This window comes from Triturus cristatus, chromosome 1_2 (genome assembly GCF_964204655.1).
Source record: "Triturus cristatus chromosome 1_2, aTriCri1.1, whole genome shotgun sequence".
Lineage (NCBI taxonomy): Eukaryota > Metazoa > Chordata > Amphibia > Caudata > Salamandridae > Triturus > Triturus cristatus.
The window spans coordinates 280289537-280311739 of record NC_140580.1 but is presented as its reverse complement, the minus strand read 5'-3'; the positions used below and the strand labels follow the sequence as shown (position 1 = coordinate 280311739).

Sequence of the window (22203 nt, the reverse complement as noted above, 5' to 3'; positions counted from 1 at the left end):
AAATTAATTTAAATCAGTCACCCAAAGCAAATCTGAATTCTTTTCAGAACCAAAATCAGAACCCGTTTCAACAGTTTGCTGTATTTGAAAATGACAGTTTTGGCTCCCACATTTCAGACATTACCAGATCCATTGTGAGAACAGTGGAAGTCTCAGACCACTGATTCAAGCTGTAGGTGTTTTAAACAAACAGATTACAAATCCAGTTTCAGAGAAGGCTACTGTAAAAAAAGGTTCATTCGAGGAAAGTCACCAATTTGTTGTTTGTGACTTAAACCCTGTAAACCCGTTAGGAGAAGATAAACTAAGCAAAGGATTTTTATGGGAATTGATTGGAAGTTCATGTAACTCTCCAATCATGGTTTATAGAAACCAAATGAGAAGTACAGAATAGTGCAGAAGTTTAGCAGCATAGTTCTTCCATGTTGTCCTATGGTACCGAATCCAGGCAACATATTTTTCACATTCTGTGTACTGAAGAAGGGTTTACTGTTATTGATCTTTTCAAGTTTATTTCTCAGTGTTATTATAAGAGGATAGTCTGGAAAAAAGAAGTGCAATACCTAAAACACATAATTGAAAAAGGAGCTAGAAAGGTGTCACTAGAAAGAGTGGAAGCAATTCACCAGATGCATCCACCTCGAACACAGAAGGAAATCAGGATGTTTTGGGGAATGGCTGGTTACTGTAGACAGTGGATACCAAACCTTTCCTTATTGGCTAATCCTTTACTGAGGCTGACAAACAAAGATGTGTCTGATCCGCTTCCATGCAACAACGATTGCACAAAAGCCTTTATAGAGTTGAAAGAGAAATTGTATCGTGCACCGGCACTAGGGATGGCATATTATCCCAAAATTCCACTATTTTGCAGTGAGAGAGAGGGCTGCTCTCTCTCAGTGCCAAGTCAAAAACATAAAGATGTTCAAATGTCTGTGGCGTATTTCCCAACAACCCTTGATCCCGTTGCCACAGAAAGGCCCAGCTGGCTCAAATTAGTAGCTCTGGTTGATGTCAGTCCTAAAAAGAATGAGAACATAATGATGGAATGTCCAGCAGCTGAAATGGCCTCTTACTTTGTGAAGTTTAAATTGAAAAATATTGTGATTAAAAGATGTCTAATTTTAAAAGAATCAAGTCTACGGCCAGTAAATGAAAATGCCTGCGATGAAGTTAAACATGAATGTCTAGGTGTCATTTATCAATGCATGAAGCTAAGGTTAGGCATTAATGATGAACCCCTTATTGAGCCCAACCATGTCCATTTTGTAGATGGCTCATGATTAACAGGTAATGTTGGCACATTAGGAGTGGGCATATGCTGTGAGTGCTATAAATTATTTTGTCGAAGCTTCATGGCTTCAAGGGGTTACAGAACTGACTGCCCTTACCAGAGCATGCAATTTAACTTCTCAAATGTGGGGGACTATTGTCATGGGTAAGAAGCTGCTAATTCATTTGCAGAATATTGTGTCCTGCTAACCAACACATTTAATGGAATTTTCACATGTCAATCTGAAAAGGACAATGTCAATTCAATGTTGATGTCAATAACTTACACGTGGGAAGAGTTAAAAGGCATACAAGAAAATGTTTTAGAGGCAGAACAAGAAGGTCGGTTCAGACAGATTTTGAGAAAAGACAAATGACATCCAAATGTCCCCTGATGGGAGGCTAGTGCTACCCAGTAGTTTATTGCTTTCAATGACACAATACTTTCACGAACTCCCACACTTAGAGAGAGATTCTATGACACATCTTTTTATACAGACTAGGTACAAACCAAAGTTTAGGAAGCATGCAGTAGAAGAGTGTCATCAATATGTGATATATCAACAAATTACTGCAGGGAATAGAACACATGTTACACTGAGTCACATAGGGGGATTAGAAGGTACCTTCAATAGAATGCAAAAGAACGTAGTTGAAATGCCTGATTACAATGAGCTGAGAAACGTCCTAGTCATAGTGTGCATCTTCACAAGATGGGTAAAAGCCTACACAACCAGAAGAATTACAGTCCCAATGAAGCAAACCTGTTAATGCAAGAATCGATCCTCGGGTATAGATTGCCAGTTTCTCTGAAATCAGATCAGAAGACTCACTCTATCAATTCGGTCCTGAAGATGATGTATACAGCACTACAGATTTAACAAGGGCTGCTCTGTAGCTATTGACTTGAAGTTTCAAATATAATTGAGCAACCCAAAGACAAAGAGTCTTGCTTAGCAAACGTCTGTGTTTCAACATCACTGGAGTGGCCTGATGCTTTGCTTTTAACATGGATGAAAATTCAAAGTAATCCTGAAGAAGAACCAGTTTGTCGTCACATGACGTTCTCACAGAACGTGACATGAAATTGTCTGCTGGATCCTGCAAATGTACTTGTGAAAATCACAGAAGAGAAGGTACTCGATAACTGCAAAGGACTGGCTGGGATGGTGCTTTCAGTTTCTCACCAGGTTGCAGCAATTACACAAGATCCGCATAGTGAACAGTGCCATGACCTCAATGTGGAAGGTGAAGTTGTGATCAAGAAGCACATTCAGAAGAGTTGTGTGAAACCAAGATGGAAAGGCCACTTCCAGAATATTCTAGTCACAAGTACTGTTGTCAAGTTTGCAGGAGGTCTAAACTGGGTGCGTGCATTGTACACAAGAAAAGTAAGAACTCTGCTTGAAGAAGAAGTGTTCTCAAAGCCTGAACAGAGAGCACTGTTGACCAGTTTGTCACAAGTTGAACAAACGAAAGAAGCAGTGACCCAATAATCACTACAACAAGGCGAAGAAAGGGGTGAAGATTTGCAACCAGTTGCACCACGTCAAGTTCCTGTGATTTCACACAGTGGCCTTGAAGTCTCCGACGAAGAAGAAGAGAACCCTGAAGCTAAAAAGACTACTGAGACAAACTGAAGATTTCCTGGGTGAAGAAACAAGCAGTGAACTAAGAAGAGCCACTATGACATTTTTGTGATCATTTCACAAAACAGTGTTCAAAATAGACAGAAAAAGGAGTATCAGTTGATCGAATATCACTGACTTTCACTGACAAAACAGAATCAAGTGGTGAAAGTGACAGAGAAGAAGATCACCAGAAACAAAAAAGATCAAAGAGAGCAAGAGTGCCTTGTCGGAGGTATTCAGCACCTGAGTGGTCATATTACATGGACAAAGTACAGAACATCACATTAGATGAATTGTGTGATGTAAGTTTGAACTGTGCGGGCCACCCTGATTTCAAGCTTGAGACAAAAAGAACTGATAAAAGCTGAAACAAATAACTGAGAACTATCAAAAGATGAAAAGAAAACAATAACTTATAAATGAAAAGAACTGTCCTGTAAGACGTTTAATATTTTAGTAACTTATTTGACAGCAGATCAACCTAGGTCCGAGATGCACAAGAAGAGTTAGGAATAATATTTTTAAAAGAACACGGAGTAAGTTTAATAATTGTCTATTTCAAAATCTGAATTGCTGAAAGCTAACCACATTAAAGAAGCTACTTACAGAACTCTGCACTGAACTTTTGAACTTGTGCTCTGATTCCAGACAAAACTTGTCTTACCTTAGAAATAGATATATAATTATTAGGTGATCAATTTTTATAATAACAGTAATACTGATCATTATAGTGTTAGTAGGATTTTTTTCACACCCAAATTAGGTCTACTAATGAAATTACCACATTTACACACACCACAGATGAGCAGCAATATTCTAGGATAGAGAAAAAAAATGATTCAACTAATGATAAGAGTGCTCTTTAAACAATTTCACATGTGAAATAACTTGAGTGTGATGGTTAAGATAACCATCAGAGGGAGGGACTGTGAACGTCTACAATTTCCTCTAAAATTAAGCACTACTAATGATAATCTGCCTTGGGCTTTAAACATGAAAGAAATGTTTTTTCAAACAAGACACGCAGTCTTTTGGTGCTGAAAACACGAGGCTTTCATATTCAATGCCAGGCCTTTAACTAGACGCTTTCACTTTAATAAATAATGTTCTTTAGAATGCTGAAACCTGCAGTGGCATAGTGTGGGTGGGGCCACAGGGGTGGTTGCCCCGGGTGCAAAATTCTTAGGGGCGCAAAAAACTAACATTTTCTTAAAATCTAATAGATGTTCTTGGGGGTAGGTGTCTCATTACTGGACTAGTGCTGGAATCATGTACACATGTATTTGATAGTTTGACACTAATGTGACTAGTTTAGATTTTGTCAACTATAGAATGTGTTTTTTAACTTACAATAATTATTAAAAATGTGTGCAGAATTAACGCGCAGCTTGTATTAAATTAAAACAACATTTAATTGTACAGAACACAGTGATAGCTAACTAAAATCATGGTTTGTAGAAATGCAGCTTGCTCAAAGAGCTGACCTCAGCTTAGCCCTCAAGATAACATGAGATGGAATGTGTCTTTAGTTTGTGAAATAAAGATGCCTCAAATAAATTACAACATTTAACCTCGGAACCTTCGCTGATATAGTATCTGTTGCTGGCTAAATTTTATTATTCACACAGAGCCCCATTCATAACTGACTAAAAGCTTTATTTTACTTGCTGTAGAGAACAGAAAACACACGTATTGCAAAAACCATAACAATTTTATGTTTCTAATGATTTTCTGTTTACTACGTTTTTCCTGGCCCCTTACAGACCATGTGTTTAGTTAAAGTAACAGTTGCTTTATTGGAAGGTTAGGAAAAGTGAAGTCATGTAAGAAATGCAGATTTATTGTTGCAAACAAAGGAAGATACAGCTTGCCACATTCTGCTGGATGACTGATGACGTATGGAAACCGAGAAGAGAAATGTAGCTTTTGGAGAATATTGAATTTCCATTGGATGGAGACGATAACATACAATGTCTTTTGCAACTTTGAATTACTGTTTTAAAAAGTGTGTTTCTAGTTTAGGAGTTCAGATGAGAGATGAGGGGAGATGACAGAGGGCAGACAAAGGAGAGAGATGGGATTTGGTGCAGAAAGCTGAGAGGAGTGCATGAGTCGAGAGAGGGGAGGCAGATTAGCTTGGTCGAGAGCAGATCAGATTCATAGCTGCAGAGATTTAGATCGAAAGGAAGATTTAGAGCAAAAATGTCAGGCTGAGCCTTTTTGACATTACCCAAGCTTTATGCTTTAACTAATTGGCTTTGACGAGGCGTATTTGTTTTATGCCTTGTTTCTCTTTATGGGAAAATCTGCAATTATTAATTATTATTTTTTTAGCATCAGGCCAATCTGACTCTTGCCTTTATTTTTTAGCTCTTCATGGGTTCTGACTGACATCTTTTTTGCTCCATATTATAAGAATAGGGATTCTTTCCTTTATGAACATGCTAAATGCAATATTTTAATATGATCTGCACTAACCATATTTTTTCTATTATTAATTATGTGCCCTGATTGATATTTGACTAATGAATAAAGAATCAGAAAAATCTAAAACTTTAATTAGAAAATAATACCCTTTTTAAAACTACTCACAACTCTCAGCATTGACTGAGTATTAAAATACTTAAAGTTGAAATGGATTTGATTATAGCTTCATTCTAAAACAGTGGGACACCAAAAATAGGAGGTCGCTGTTGTAAGTGCTTTGGGTTTGTACTGGTCATCCATTGGCCCCCCAAATGTTGGGCTTTGATACTTTCCGCACTGAGGATCATCAACTCCTACTCAAAAGACGAAACAATACAGGAATACAAAGCCTTAAAATCGATTCAGTCCTACCCCACAGACAGACCTCACACACTGTTAACTATCAGGTAACACAAACTATCAGCAGCATTCCCTCCAAAGGTAGGTGCTCCCCAGGCTTTAACAATTGAACTACTTATTCATTATACATATGTCACAACTCCCTGAACCCACAAACCTCTTTAATCTCACAATTTACAGCTACACATGACACCCAGATGATTCCGAAAACAGACTTTCCTGTACCTATTGTATAACCATAAAGTCCAACCCTCAGCAGCCTTAGAGCTGTCATGTCTAGATTATGACAATGGACTCTACGTGAGATCATCACTGTTTTAGAAAGTGACTTGCCTCTCAATGTTCCCTTCTCACAGCAAAAATTTGGAAAGTTAAGCCATCTTTCCAGTTTGTGTGGTGAAAGTGGAAGAGCTGTAGAGGAAGTTGGTGGTTGAAACAGTTACACAGAGTTTTCCACTACCATTTCTATAAACCAGTGGGGCAATGATGACATTTTGACTGCACTGTAGTGAGTGTTTGTAACACACAGATAGCAGGAGCCTGAAAAAAGGCTTCTACATGGGGCTTCAAAAGTGCCTAAACATCAAACTTCAATGAACTCAGAATGCCATTGCCAGACACATTCTAAGTTTGAACAGACATGACCACATCACCGCAACCTAGAAAGCCCTGCACTGATTACCTGCTGCATGGAGAATATTCTTCAAAGTGCTTTGCATTTTTCACAGGTAAATTCACAGCACTGGTCCAGTTTTTCTCTTATCTAAATATACACTCTATACCCAGCGAGGAAAGCTTAGCTCAAGAATGGCACCCACATTTATACTTATGAATTAACTTATAGAAACCTGTATGTTGTGTTGAACCACTGTTTTGGCCACTGGCTTTGCCCTTGACATGCACAAACCCTCATTGTACTGATATTTCGTTTTACAAATGGGTCTATGCAACTTCAGTTTAGAGTATTTGAGATGAAGTGAGGCCTGATGGTTGGTAATTGATAAGTAGGGCTCCCAGATCACTTTGTGTTATCAACGCAACATGTTTAAAGTCTTGGGTTCAGATCACAAAACATTTTTACCTGGGACTATTTCATGTCATTGGGAATAAGTTAAGGCAGTGCTTGGTGCAAACACATTTTGGAACTGTATTTTGAAAGCAGATTTCTGGAGGTGTTTTTTTGAACTGCCCTATGTGTATGTTATTGTGCTGTTATATTACTTTGTGCATGTTATTGTGTTTATTTCAGTTGGTTACTTTATATATGTCAACAAATGGTTCCTGTAACAATCAACCACTTACCACCAGGTTTTACAGCGAGGACTGAAGGGGGAGGTGATAGTATACTTGTGACAACAGTGTTTCGGAGCTGGTGGCGCAGTGTTAGGCGAACGTTAGGGAATCTGTTGTATGTACCCGCCCTTCTGTTACAGGGACTGCCGCATGGGGAGCTGCATACATACTTCTCAACACTACAACTAGGAGCTTGGACGGAGGCTGGACTAGTGATGACCGGGGACTGTTATAATGATACATGATTTGCCATCTGGCCTATTCCTTACATATGAGGCTCTGGTCCGGATATTCGAGCCTTATGGGACACAGGAATGGACAAGCCCCAGACACATAGTGTACTACATTCATTACTGTGATGGAGCACGGTTTTCGCAAAATGAAACCTGCTCGGATTGACAACCCCATTATATGTACTAACAGTGTATGGTGAAACTAACATACAAATCACATGAACACGAGGGAAAACGCTTTGCGCATGTGTGCACTAATATGAACTAATGCATGAAATAACTAAGTCGCATTTACATTGCACTTTGAAAGAAACAAGAAATAATGCATGACTAGGCCGCATTTTTAATTTTTTTGCATCTTGCTTTAAAATAATAAATAATGCAGCTTCTGCTTTAATCTTCTGCTAGGAAAACTTGTAACAGGGGATAGTGCAAAGGTGGTAAACAGTGAAAAGTGCATTATCATGTATCTAATGAATGTTTACATTTCATTCGTTATTGTGAGCTGAATGAGCCTCAAAGTTCTCTTAAGTTGACCGACTAGATGAGGGGCTGGAAATGGGAGCAAGAGTGACCTAACAATAACAGACAGAAGCGCTGAGTGCTGCAAAGAAGGGACAGAAGTTCAAGGATGCTCAGCACAGAGTGCATTATTAGCCTGCCAAAAAGTGTGACTGGCCGTGGGATTCAAGACTTTTTCCGCGGATGAAGCTGAGAACTATATAAGAAAATTAATTAGATAGATACATGTATTAAACGTATAAACGAGTCAAAGCTTAGGTCATGAGAAGGAAGTGTAACAATAGTCTATAGTAATTTAGAATGAAATCATGATGGTGTGACAGACCACCTCCCAAATCCACCAATGAGCTGTCGTATTCCATGAATTGTTTCAACTAATGTGGGACGGACATGTAGGTTTTAGGGTAAAACTGGGGTGACTTTGGGGGTGTGGTTTAGGTCATCATCGGGCTTAGCTTGGCTCCGATCGAGGAGAGAGGGGTGATGCGTCGCTGTCCGTCGGTTTGCAGAGTAACCTAGCTGTTCCTGTCCCGCTCCTGGGTTCTGAAGTCTTTGTTCCCTGACTCAGGTGACCCCCACCATCTCCTTGGCCAGGAGGGTGGTATTTCATATATCCTTTGGGTTTGTATTATCCTTTTGACTCGTACTTTGCATAATTATTTGCAATATATTTTTGTCTCTGAAACTTATGTCTCTTCATCTATCCTCTCCATCATATGTATATTGTTTTGCATTATTTTGCTGAAACTTATGTCTCTTAATCTATCCACTCCTTCATGTGCCAATCGTATACTGATGATGAGTATGACACTGTTTGCATTTTCTGATAATTTTCTCTCCCTCTTGTGAATTTCATTGTTTGCATTTTTGTAACCGTATGCAATGAGCAATAATATTTTACATCATTTTGAGATAAACTGTATTAACCTTCCTGAGAGTCTGTGATTCTTTAGCTAACTAGATAGTTAGATAGTACTATCATTACCATCAACTACTCAACTAATTGGTCCATCGACCAAGAGGAAGAGAGTTGATATAAAGGTTAAGTTATGTTTATAGAGATGTTAAACATAAACCTGTGAAGGGAACTAATTAGAATGTCATTAAAACTTGACCCCCAGCGCATCAGGGATTGGTAGAGGTCCAGGAAGCCTTTGAGAACCAGGAGGGTCATTGCACTCCCTCAATAGGTAGTCCGGGAGGTGTGAATGGACACAGAACAGCTGAGTAGGTGCGAGAATGGAAATACAATCGCCACCCTCTGTTACAGAGGGAAGCAAGTAGAGTCAGTTGTAATGGTGACAGACAGCCTCTTGTGTGAGACAGACCACTGGAGGCACTGTGCAGAGGTGCGATCTATTGCAAGCAATCACCCAGGCCACATTCCTGGGTGGATGGAAATACCCCCAGCCCCTGTGTCCGACCCCTGTTCATATCACTCTTTATGACAAAGTAAGACACCACGCTTGGAACCACTGTTTAATTGCATTGTTGTTTAATTTGTTGATTATGGTGTTTTGTCTTTTCTATGCTGGTATGTGATCGTCTCCGCCAAACGAAAATGCACTGTGATGATGTCTATGCTCAGGGGGGGACTGCTGACACAAGATTAGACTGTTATGGAGCTAACATTCCACTACCTGTAGTTTGATGTTTTTATGATGTATTGTTGAGATACCACTCCCAAGAGGGGCATGACGATCAAACATGATGATTAGAGATGGTATCCAGTCATGTAACAATAATGAAATGAGATATGCCTATAAAAATATTTTTTGAAAAAAGAAACCACTTACCACAGTCTAAAGTGGTAAAATAGCACTGCTCCAGCTCTCTCAGCTACTTAAAACACGAGTCAGCACAAAACTGTGGCAGAGACTGTGCATTAACCTAGGGCCATCAGTGCTTACTTAATGTGATATAGTCAGTGCAAATTAACACTTACACTGCTAACTGTTACGGCCCCTCTATTGTCATTTAACTAACAAATGTTTCATTGCATTGTAATCTTGGTGTACTCAGTTATTTGGGACCCAATAACAGCGAGTTGTAAAACCAAGACAGGACAGCAGACATACTCTTCTGTCCACATGATGCAGACTTACAATTCTAGCAGTACAGTAACTTTTATCTTAGGGTCTCCATGAACAGCTCTCATCAGAGTGTGAACACAGGCTTTGGCATGTTATAATAGTTTACTTCACATAGTTTATGCTTATGGGCCCAATTACTCGCAAGCAAGCTGGGGCTTGTAGAACCATACTTGTAGAGGGACATGTGAAACTGCAAAGTTAAATTTAGCTCGACGATCTAGGTACATTTAGGGTGATGCAAATAATAGCTGTTCTAGAAGCCCAATTAAAGTTCTCAGCAAAGGGATTAGGAATCTATATAATTGACTTAAATGTAATAATTCAAAATGTCTTCACAATGGCAGTATTTTTTTAGTCCATAAAGTAAATTTCATGGTCATTCAGGATTTTCACTTGAGGGAGGAGATGGTATTTTGGCAGTTAGTCAACATAATTTCAATAAAACAACAGTGCTTTCTATGGAAACACCAAGAAAATATAAAAAACCTATCTTATATCACGTGTATCAAGGCGTGGCATAACAATGAAATCCCATTGTGCAAGTCACAACATTTTCCAGACTAAAGATGTCAATGTATTAATTTTCTAGTGCCACCCTTCCAATCCGAAAATGGTCTGTTAACATCACCTTGCTCCTATCTGCTTACATTATATACAGAGCCTACCTTACCCCTGTTAACATAAACTGCTATACAGAGCCTACCTTACCCCTGCAAAAATAAACTGCTATTTCCACAGCTCTGATGTGGTCTGCCCTCGATGTCATTTGGTGACGCAGATTTACTCCATATGCTGTGGGCCTGTTTGTCCCTTCACCGTGGTGTTATGCTTCACTTATCCAACTGCACAGGGCGACCTGCATTACACATGTGGGAAGCATGCCTCCTGGGTCTTTACCACAGAGGCAAGAAGCATAGGGTCAACTCCTGATTCCTTGATCTAGGATTCCATTAGCCACCATTTGGGACACTATGCCGATCAATCTTCAGACTGCCATGCAACTTGCCTCCAATGCCCCAATTGGGCTATTGTATGGTGGGGTGGGGATGATAAATGACCGTGGACCCAGTAAGTAACGTGGCACCTGCAAGATGCATGGCCTTCCCCTGTCCACTGCATTCCAGAATCCAGCACTGTTACTTGGTCTAGTTTAATGGCCCCATTAAAACACGTTTGGCCTAAGGTGCGCACATTCCCAAAACATCATAAAGTCAGATGCCACACTAAGTTAGTAACAGTCAGTCAATCAGAACCCAGCATGCACACTACAAGCAGTGAGCACAGGCTCCCCATGTCGGACATCTGGACACATACCCACTGTACCCACATTGTGTCCACGCATCGTCGAGACCCACCTGTGCATCTTATCAAATGACGAGATTTATGGCCAGTGACTAGGCCCAGATTCCTGTTCTAAAAGAATGTACAAATTGCATTATGAAACCTTGTGTAATGTATAAAATGACGGCCAAAACCAATGTACTTTGAGACAGTCTTCAGACCCTGACTCTGTCGCCTGCTCTCCCGGCTGCTTCGTTCAATTAAACCAACTGTTCCTGTTTGCCAAACGTCTCTTGCCTTATATTTTTTCAGGGTAAATTCACATTCGAGCAACATGTTGTTTTACTTAAAAAGTTACATTGTTTATTTCCCGAGCATATGTTGTTGGCCCTCTCAGTGGGCTAGTATGTTTGCATCAAATCTTTCCTCCTTCCCTCTGAAAAGCACTTGAATGCTGATATGTGGCAAATTCCTTTTGACACTGCTTTTCTTTTCTGAATGTAATTTGCTGTACTGCATAGCCCTCCACTTCTAGGGAGCTATAATACCAGCCCCAAGGTTTATGTTAATAGCATCTCTTCTTCCAATTTACCCATAACTATCAAGTATGTACTAAACAATTGTTGACTGGTGGGTCTCAGTGATGTGAATTGTTATTGGAACAAATAGCGTATATGCCCAAGGCGCTGTGCCCCTGAACTCTGGCGGCAGCTGCAAAAAGAGGCCAGAAGCAAATACAGATTTTGCTCAGTGCTTACTATTGCAGTGCCAGTAGGTTTTTCAGATTACTCTTGGGCCTTATTTAAAGTTTGGCAGACAATTAGTGTCCGTTGGGATGGAGGAGGACATTGCCTCAGCCATCCTGAGCATACTCCACCCCCAAAATTTAGAGATGACCGTCGGCCCTGCGGTTATCTGTGTACATTGAAAGGAACCACGATAACGGTGATTCCTTTCAATGTACTAAAAGTTTGGTGTAAGTACGCTGTTGGTTTTGTCTGCCATACAACAAACCTTTGAATTTAGTTTTTCAAAAACAGACTCCCAAAATTAGAGTTTATTTTTGAAAAAGAAAAAAACGAATGGCCCCCACACCCCTGGAGTTTTTTTCCCAGGCCGTGAGGGTCATTCTTGTTTTTTTCTTGTCACTCCCTGTCAGGCTTTTCCTGGCAGTGACAGACAGGAAAAACATACATTACTTTAAATAGGGTGGACAGTGTATGTCCTTCCTCAGACAGCCAATACTTTGTTGGAGAAAGTATTCTGTCGACTGACTCAACAGGTGCTTCATCAACAGAATACTTAAGGTCCGCCCATCTATAAATGAGGCAGGTGGACCAAGGGTTTGGCGGGCAGGGTACTCTGTCACATTTGTATCTCCTAAACACTAAATCAGCCCCTGAATGTCCTAAATTGGATTTCACTGTGTAGGTTAACTATTGTTTCAAAGGTAAGGCATGGGTTAAATTAAAACGGTTAATTTATATCTTCACGTGGGAAAATACTTTTGAAAAGTTTGGCAGTTGGCCATCATGTCAGATGGTACCATTCATAAAACATTTCTACATTGACAGGAACCACCATGACAGTATTTCCTGTCAATGTAGAGAAATGTTTGTGAGGTGGACACCTTTAAATTTGGTTGACGGAGGCCCCTCGGGATGGCAGAGGTAATCTCTGTCATCCCAACTAAGTAAACTCAGCTCACCAAATTCTAAATCTGTTGCCTTAGTCCCTGTGAGAGCCCATTATTCAAAATATGTGGTGGGCTGCTTTTTTATATATATTAAAAACCAAGCCTTGTGGGATTACAAATGCAAAAATAACAATTGATGGACGGAATGCTGAACAATGTCAAACATTCACCCCCAGTACAGAGATCTGGGCCTAAATCCATTGTTTATTTGCACACCATGCCATTCTAGTTTCTATCCAGCCGTCTGAAAATCAGTCTTGACCCTGCTCCCCTTGGGAACAGTCTGACTCGACCTGCCTACAAGCAGTGGGTCATCTTTTGGTTTGGGTAAGGAGCTGACTGTTGCCTTTCTTTAGGAGGCAGAAAGACTGCAGATGAATAGGGCCTCCTAGTACAACCTCAACAGGTGTGGGGCCAATTGATGGGCATAAGCCTTGTAGAGCTCTACATGCAAGCCATCGGGTACCGGGGACCTGCCAGTGGCTAACACCTTGATTGCCTCTTTAATTTCGAACAGTGTGATTGTTCCATCTAGATCAGTTTGCTGTTTCATGTTAATGTGGGGCAATGTCAGGTTAGCAAAGAAGAAGTCATAAGCCTCCGGTCAGTGGCCGGGTCTTCTGGTACACTTGAGAATAGTGAAGTGTGAGTTCATCCTGGATAGCATGTTGCGTGTAAAGGATGGTGTATGCACCAGAGCATTGTGCCGTTACGTGGTGTTGTGGCTGGACCTGCTAGATAATCCATGCCAGGAGCTGTCCAGCTTTATCGGCCTGGCATGTGTATGAGCAGAGTTTGCAGTATAATTTAGGCAATGTAATCATTCTTAAAAGAGCAGCGAGTTTACAAAGCACTTCAATCAATCAATCAATCAATTCATCTTTATTCGATCATGTAAAAAGATCATAAAAGTACATATAAATAATTCACATTAAAATTATTTCAAAATTCTATCTTTTAAAATGACAAATATTTCATAAAAATTCTGGGATAAAGATGAAGATACATAAAAAATGTTAAAAAGAGAGAACCATTTCATATACTCAATCTAAATACTTGTATTATTGTTTTACAGCCTCAGTGATCTACGCGCTGTCCCTTTCCTCTTCCTCATGCAAGCCCATAGAAATGACGCAACTGAATAACAGACCAAGGTATCAGGGAGTGTTTTTAGGAAGTAAAATGCTACCTGAGACTGCTTAAAGTTCATTTTCATTAAAATTGTTTTGAGGTGGACATTCCTTTCCTTTTAATATAGGCTGCAAAATGAAAGTATATGCAATTATGTTTGAGATGATAGGTTATCGCATGGACACGCACTTAAGTCGGCGTGATTGTTTGTTTTTTCGGGATAACCTAACATGAGGGGAGTCAGGTTAGTGCGAAACCTCAATAATATAAATCTGTGTTGCATCCTATTTACATTTACTAGATAAGAGAAACCTCCTGCAGTTATTGGCGGGTTAAGGCCATATGCCCGGGCTGCATATTTCTCTTTACAGTGTTCCTTGTGCTTGTAGTCAGCCATCAACATGAACATATCGCTAACCCTCTGTTTAGAAACCTTCCTACAGGCTAGGGGGTCTTTAAAAAGTTATTGGAGACCAATCTCCCTTGAGACTGACTCTACATAACTAAGCCATCTAGACCTTTTCCACTTGTCCATTTCTAGGCAGCTTCTTAACATTAATTGATTCAGGGGAACTGTATCTCTCCTCCAGATTGAATGCCAGAGGAGAAGAGGGGCTAGCTGTATGTAGTCTAAGATGTAAGGGAGGTCCAATTCCAAATGTAAAATACCATTTGTAAAGGAAGGAGGTAATCCCACTACAGATTTGAAAAATATATTCTCTGTAGTTTGTAGTGGTGTTGAAGCAACCAAACCCCAAACCCCCGCTCCATAGGTCGCTGCTGCTTTAACTCTAGCCTGGTAAATGTTTTTTAATGGAAATAAGGGTTTGGCACCCACATTTCTAGCAAAGGATTTTATGGCAACAATACCCCTCTTTATCACCATCTTTCTCCCCTCCATCAGTTTTGCCCACGACAGATCTTTATAAAAAAGAATGCCCAAGTAGGGGAAAGAGTCCACTACCTTAATTCTTTTCCTTTCCGCACTAAAGTGCGGTACCTTTTCTTTTTTTGTAGCTCTTGCTATTAATACAAAAGACTTAGTTTGGTTCACTCTCAACTGTAGTGAATCCATGAAGGATACATACGCGGTTATCAGCCTTTGTAGCCCCATCCCTGTTCTGGCGATTAAAACTTCAATCAACTCACGCGTGCACTGGGATCTTCAGCCACCTGGGTTTCCAGGTCCAGGAGTGTACGCTCCAATTGGGAAAGTTCCCTATTAGCCAGCTGTCTCATGTTACCCTGTACTCCCAGACAGTGTCCACGCAGGGTCACCTTGAAAGCATCCCATTCTAATAGTCTTGTGGAAGCCATGCTGACATTATTGTAAAAACAATTCTGTAATCATCTACCCAAGGGGAACTCTGAATGAGGGATCTTCCAACAGTATAGTTGGAGGCGCCAGGTAGGAATGGGAGGTGGGGTAACTGTCCAATGTATTTACAGGAGGTGGGGGTTGTGGTCACAGTGTGTGCGTCCTAGGTACTCTACTCATGCAACAGAAGTGAGCAACGATGATGCTCCAACAAATCTGTCAACATGGAAATGTAGGTTTTGTGGCACTGAGTAAAATGTGTATACCTTTGTGGCTGGGTTCCGGTGATGCCAGAAGTCAACCAGCTGCTACTGGTGGAGCCAATCAGTCAAGATCTGAGCACAGTCACAGTAGTGCGTGGTAAAGGGGGGGAAGGAGTGATTGAGAACAGTGTCCAGCACACTATTAAAGTCCCCCCCAAGAAGCCAAGGTGTATCACTCCATTGATACAGTGTGTTTGAGAGAGCATGGAAGAAGGAGGTCTCTTCAGTGTTGGGGGCATAGAAGGAACCAAGAAGAATGGAATGGCCATCAAGTCTGCCTTTCACCAGGACATAGCGGTCCTCTGGGTCCAATATTGTGTCCTCCACTGTGAACGAAGTCCCCAGCTTTACCCACAGTAGAACTCCTGGGCATAAGTAGAATAGTTGGTGGCAAATACTTGCCCACGCTAACGTCCTTGCAGGTTGAAGGCTTCAGAATGGATAAGATATGTCTCCTGTAACAACGCTATGTGAGTGGAGTGGAGTTTCAGGTAGGAGATGCCTGGGTAGCAGCGCAAAGGTGTGTGCATGCCCCTCACATTTGAGGTAAGGATGTTAAAATGGGTCAAGTAGTGTGGGACATGTTGCCCAAACACTGGGCACTGCGCATGTGTCAACGAGAGTTTAGTGGCGCAAAGTGGATATGAGAATAGTTATAAGTGTGGGACTGAGCCATAGTGAGCCATGGGTCGTAACTAAACAAATACAAACCATAAACAGAAAAACAAATACCAGTGGAGCAGAGGTGCAACATGCTCCTGCCCAAAAAATGATGGAACTAAAACCCAGCAAGGGTTAACTAGTCAAGGTACTGATGGGGGGGAGAACTAGGCAGCCTGGAAGGGACCACATCATACAATGGTGGAGAAATGCACAGGAACTCATGTATACTCCAGAACATATCCATTCTGTTTGCCGATGCATGCATAAATGTATTGAAGACTGTCTACAAAACAGGAACTGCAATAGCACCACAACATCACTCCCCCCTCCCATAAAAGAAAAAATCAAGTGGGTTACATAGCATCATGAGGGAAGGGCATGCCTGTGTATGCCCCCTAGTAAGAAAGGAAAGATCAGGCAGTAGCAGACATGCATTTCAGATATAAGATAATGTTCTCAGACCGCAGGGAGAGCTGCAGAGTCCACCCTGGAGGGATAAGTAGTAGAAGAGTCATTGTCGCTAATGGACTTGTCGGAGTCCTCATCCAGCTTGGAGCTCCTACCCTGCTCACAAATCACGGTGGCTTCCTGCAACGCCTGACATCTCTCCCGTATCACTTGCTCAAAGTCAGGTGTGATCTTCAGCTGAGTAGAGTGTTGTGTTTGAGGATGTCTGCTCCTGTGCCGTAAACCTGTCCCGCCCCAAGTTGTTGCACCAGTCCAGGAAGAGCGGTTCACTAAGGAGTGCCCTACTGTGTCCAACCAGTCCCACACATCCTCTGGGGAGCTGAAGAATGTGTCTTTCCCCTGGTTGACACCTGTAAGTGTGCCGGAAAGAGGAGCGCTTACCGGATGTCTAATTCATGGAGTTGGCATTTAACTGCAAGAAATGACTGCATTGTTTTGCACCCTTATAGTATAGTAAGGGAAACACATTACTTAGGTGACGTCCACTGTGACTTCATGTAACTTCAGCACCTCACACAGGAAAGTGTCTATGTCTCTGTAGTGCAGTAGGTGAAACAGGAACAGCCTGGGGCTGGAGCCTGGCATGGGACTGTGCACCAGCACATGGTGAGCATGTTCCACCGAGAACTCTGAGAAAGTATCTTGGGGTAACAGTTGCCACAACCATTGCTCCACATAAGCAACAGCATCCAATCCCTCCATCCCCTCCAGCAGGCTCACAGGGTGTACATTGTTGCAGGGCAATCGGCCTTCTGCAACCTCCATGTGGCGCTCCATGACCTCTACTTGCTCCGCCATCAGGCGCACCAAAAAGTAAATTTCTCGAGCTCGTAGTTGAAGCTCCTCAATTGTCAGCTCAGAGGTGTGTACCTTGTCCGCAAGCTTGCGGTGATCCCCATTAAATATCATCAGATCCAACATCACTGCATCAATTGTGCTTTTCAAGAAGGTCCTTGTGGTCTCTAGAGCGGTGCCAATCTTCTCCACTGCTGCCAGCACAGAATCAAGTTTGTCACTTATAGAAAGTGGGGGAGTGGTTACATCTGACGATCCAGCATCACCTACCCATCAGTCATTGTTTGTGGGGGGCTTCAAAGGCACTCCCTGTATGATTGCACGCAGCCGTCCCATTATGCCGCATGTTAACCGTCCACTGCACAGGTATACCTTGGCTCCTCTCATGGGTCCACTTGCCAGATTCTAGTTACACTGGGGGATGGCAGGATGAGCATCCCCAGAGCTCTAGGAGCGTAACAGCTGTCACAGCGCATGTCAACTAGGTCAAGAGTGCTGGGGGAACCTGGTGAAATGTGCGCGGTGAGGCCGTCACTGGGGGTCTCCAAAAGTGTACTAGATGTCCAGTTAATCAGTGAGCAGCACAGTCATGAATGAGACCACCAAACAAGTCCCCTAGGCGCTGCAGGACTAGCAGCATTAGTAATGAGTATATGGACCCTTTAAACCAGCAACATAGAGGAGAGCAATATAGGATAGCAATATAGGCAACAACAAAAAGAAACACACAGCCTCCGCCTCCAAGGTGGGGATGAGAATGTCTCATCAGTCTTTATATGTAGCCTGCATGGCAGTTCATGTCAGGAGAGAGAGTCTGGCAGCCAGCAAGAAATCATTATGCAAAAGACCAGGACATACACAGGATAGGCAGCTGGCACAGAACAAAGTAACACCCAATGCACATTAATTAGTGTTCCTGGTCGGCTGTGTCCATCACTCAGTTCCACAGCGAAGCCCCCCAGGCGAGTTCAGGTAGCAACACACAACATGTGGGCCCCAGGCACTCACAGGCGCATGAAAGCAGTACATGCGTCCAGCGCCGACAGGGTACCTTCATGCAGTACGTCCCATGCTTGTCCCCGACGGACCCCAGCAGCGGTCCACAGCCCCAGGTGCCGCCTCAGGCCCCAGGGTCTGGGGCCACCTTCCTGGCTTGTTTGGTGAAAAGCTGCAAGGCCGCTCTCAAGTCCCAGCACCAGTTGATTTCAGTGTCACACCTGAGCTCCCAACAATTACAAAGTAGGGGAGTGGGGAGGCAAGTTAGTGGCAGTGATGATGGGTTTCCAGGAAGATTGGCGCCAGATAAGCGAGGTGAGAAGTAAAACTCGGTTAGAGCGCATCCATCATGCTGGCTACTCGAGCCATGCCCCCCTTCCTTGTCACTTTTAGTGCCAAAGTTTCTTTACTCTTTTCATAACAAGTAGGAGGTTATTATTTGAGTCTTTTACTCTAGTTATTTTTCCCAAAGTTGTATGGGTTATATTTTCTGTTTGTCAATAGGGCAGTTCATATTTATTTGTCATGGAGAGTGCCTTTCAGGATGTCTGATTCACAATTTGCATTAGTTAAGTCAGGGAGAAAGGGCATGAAACCAGTATTGTGGATCTTGGAGAGTTGGCCAAGGTTCGCAATTGCTTAAGGGTTCGATATAGTACACCGTGAGCTACCCTCACTAAGGGGTAGCTGCTACTTTTGTAGAGGACCAGAACCTGCCTTTCACATAGGAAATGGGCATAAATCTCGTAATTCTGTGTAGCGTAATCACACAGAATTACCTAATAATTCAGATAGATAATGCTTGAATTACTAAAGAAGAGAAATTCTGTGTTTAGAGCTATTTCTTAATGCAAAAAAGGCTCCCTCATGCCCAAAATAGATGCAAGGATTAGCGCTAATTGTAGCAGAACATGCAACCACTCACACACGCTAAATGTGCTCTTTGGGTAGGATTTTTCCCCAATTTACTACTGGCATTTAGAGCTATTTTCTTTGTGCAAAATGCACCCTCAAGTCCAAAATGGACACAAGGATGAATATTGAACTAAGAAACAGAGCTAAATACAGCAGAACACAAATAGGGAATATGAGCAGCTGCTCGCTCTCCGTAAATGTGATCTTGTGGTAGGATTCTCCACCACAAACTACTCTTAATCACACGAGGAGATGTCGTCTCATAATTATTGCTAATTCTGGGTCAAAGAGTAATGCAAAATTACTCTAATTACTGCAGCATAATCTAAATTCTTCCCAGGACTACTTTTGTACAGATCTGTATGCTGCTGCGTAGGGGTTTCTGTCAATCTTAGGTCACTCTTCCACTAAAGGATAATGTTGGAGTTTTGCTTGGACTGAAATGTGTACTGAAAGGGTGTACACCGTGAGTATTGAAACCAGAATATTGATGGCACAAAAAAATCAAGGAAAAAATGTGAAATCTGTAGTATCAACAGCTAAACACTTTCTATACCTGACGCCATATACTTGTACCTTGGCGATATATATCTTCAAGATACGTAGATGTGGAGTTAGGAGTAAATAATTTATACTCCTCTATAACCGCTTGCATGCTCATAACGAGCCCAGCTCGTCATGAGGCACAGTGGAGCTGTTCTCATGATGAGCTGGGCTCATCATAACGGTCGCGGCCCGCCCACGCACGATTGATTCCCCGCCTGTGCGGGAAAATCAATCAGTGGGCGGGGTCGTGACGAGCTCAGCTCGTCATGAGAACAGTTCCACTGAGCCTCATGACGAGCTGGGCTCGTCACGAGCACCGCGGCGCCGCGCGCGCCCCCTCCCCCGCGCCGTGGGGGCATTACCCTCACGGCGAAGGGGTTAAGCATCTTACCTTTAGATATTTTGTCTCTTGATATTCTGACAACAATATTCTTGTAGGTCGATATTCTGGGGGTCAATAATCAGTAGTACAGCCTGCTGAAAGAGCTATGACATGTTTCACTATGATTCTTCCCTCTGTAAATATTACATCCAGGTGTGTGCACTGAATGTTGGTGTCTCATTTATGTTCTCCAAGGCGAAGGATTTGAACTGCTTTTTAGATCTTCATCTGCTAATGTAAATTACCTACTTGTTATCTCTAGCTCTCTAAGTCTCACTTTTCCTCATCACGTCCTTGAATCTCTACCTCCTGTGAGATTTGACTCTAACCTGTGTCCGAGGTGTGCTGGGGAGGTGTTATTTTTTACCGTGGCATGATACATGAGAGAAGGGGTCTTACTGCTGCAGGTTAGTAGCTTGCTGTGTGGTCTCTGACAGAATATGCAGATACACCTTGTTTTTAAAGTACTGCATTGAAGACGCAGGAGGAGAGACATGGAAATTACCAGAAAGTGACTATGACATTACATCTTGAAAAAACATGCAGTAACATTCACATGCTAAATTAGAAACACATCATACATGGTCTCTTGCTAGTGCTTGGCATTGTATCTAAAGCAGAATATAACAACAGAGTTGAATGAGATGGGGAAAGGTTTCTTTCAGATTTAGGCACAGTTTGGCCTATAACCTCAAAAGGAGTCTGTCCATTACATTATTGTGGTGATGGGCTTTAAGACCTGAGTGGTATTCCATCTGTTGCTTGCAACAGAACCTATACACTACATTTTGGTGAAGATGATTTAGACTCATATACTGATCATACCTGCCCGAAGTTCAGAGCTGCATGTTGAGCTGAGGCACTGAAGATAATCAAGGTAGCATATTCGATTAACTTTTCTCGTGTCTCGAGGCTTTCAGGAAACCCTGAGGAATAAGTATTGAATAAGTGAAGCACTTCAGCTGTTTTATTTTATTTGTAATTGTGTTGGTAAACAATTTCACTTCAGAACTACAATAATATATAAATATAAATTATAAGTTTTAGATTTTAGAATCTCAATTGCAGATCTACTAGAGACATATAATTTTTGCAACTTTTAATTTATTCCCCTATTTAGAAAACAGCGTCCCATTAATATAGCAATTCTTTCGTAGTATTTGCATTCAAAGTTTTGAGTCTATGTAGTAACATAAGTACAATCTCAGGAAATGTCACTGGAACAAGTAATTGGTGAAGAAGTCTAGAAAGTATTGCTACAATCAGATTAAAGCTTACTACTGAAGTCTGTTTGTCACAGAAAACAGAATAAAGCCCAATACTCCTAGGAACCAGGGTAGTTACACTGTATCAATAAAAATGGTTCACTTCGGGGAAGGAGAAAACAGAACAAATAGGTAAGCACAACTGTAACAAATACAGACAAAAAGGAGGAAATGCAAGAACAGATTGTAAAGTAAATGTATAGCAATTTATCTATCACAATAATTCTATTAAACAGGTGAGAATAAAGTGCAATACAATTATAATTTTAAAAAAACATGAAACACAAAAGAAATTAGGTTGCATTGGATTCTATGTCAGGGCTGGAGGCTCAGATTATGCTTAACCGTTTTCATTTATTCAACTCAGCAGCCTTAAACAACACGTTTTTTTTCAAAGACTATATTTCCCACGAGTCTATGCTACAAGTCAACAGTATAACCATAGAGTAAGTCCCATATAAGCAACATCAAGGAACAGCAAATCCTCTTTCTTCAGCAGCCAGATAAGTGCTTTCCTGAACTTTGCTTATTGGGTTTACTCTGTAGGCCTTATTATGCTTGACTGAGGGTTCTTCAACTTTTATCACTATAGCCGTGGCTATTTTGCTTGAGGG

General features: G+C 41.6%; 1 protein-coding gene across 2 annotated transcripts in view; it reads right to left on the bottom strand.

The window, feature by feature from the left end:
• LOC146867160 (polyunsaturated fatty acid 5-lipoxygenase-like) overlaps nucleotides 1-22203 on the bottom strand; it is an 854256-nt gene that overhangs the window by 113865 nt on the left and 718188 nt on the right. For both annotated transcript variants that reach the window (XM_085603708.1, XM_085603710.1), the window contains one exon: nucleotides 21150-21250. In XM_085603708.1, coding sequence (XP_085459834.1) covers nucleotides 21150-21250 — 101 coding nt within the window. The remainder of the gene's footprint in view (nucleotides 1-21149; nucleotides 21251-22203) is intronic.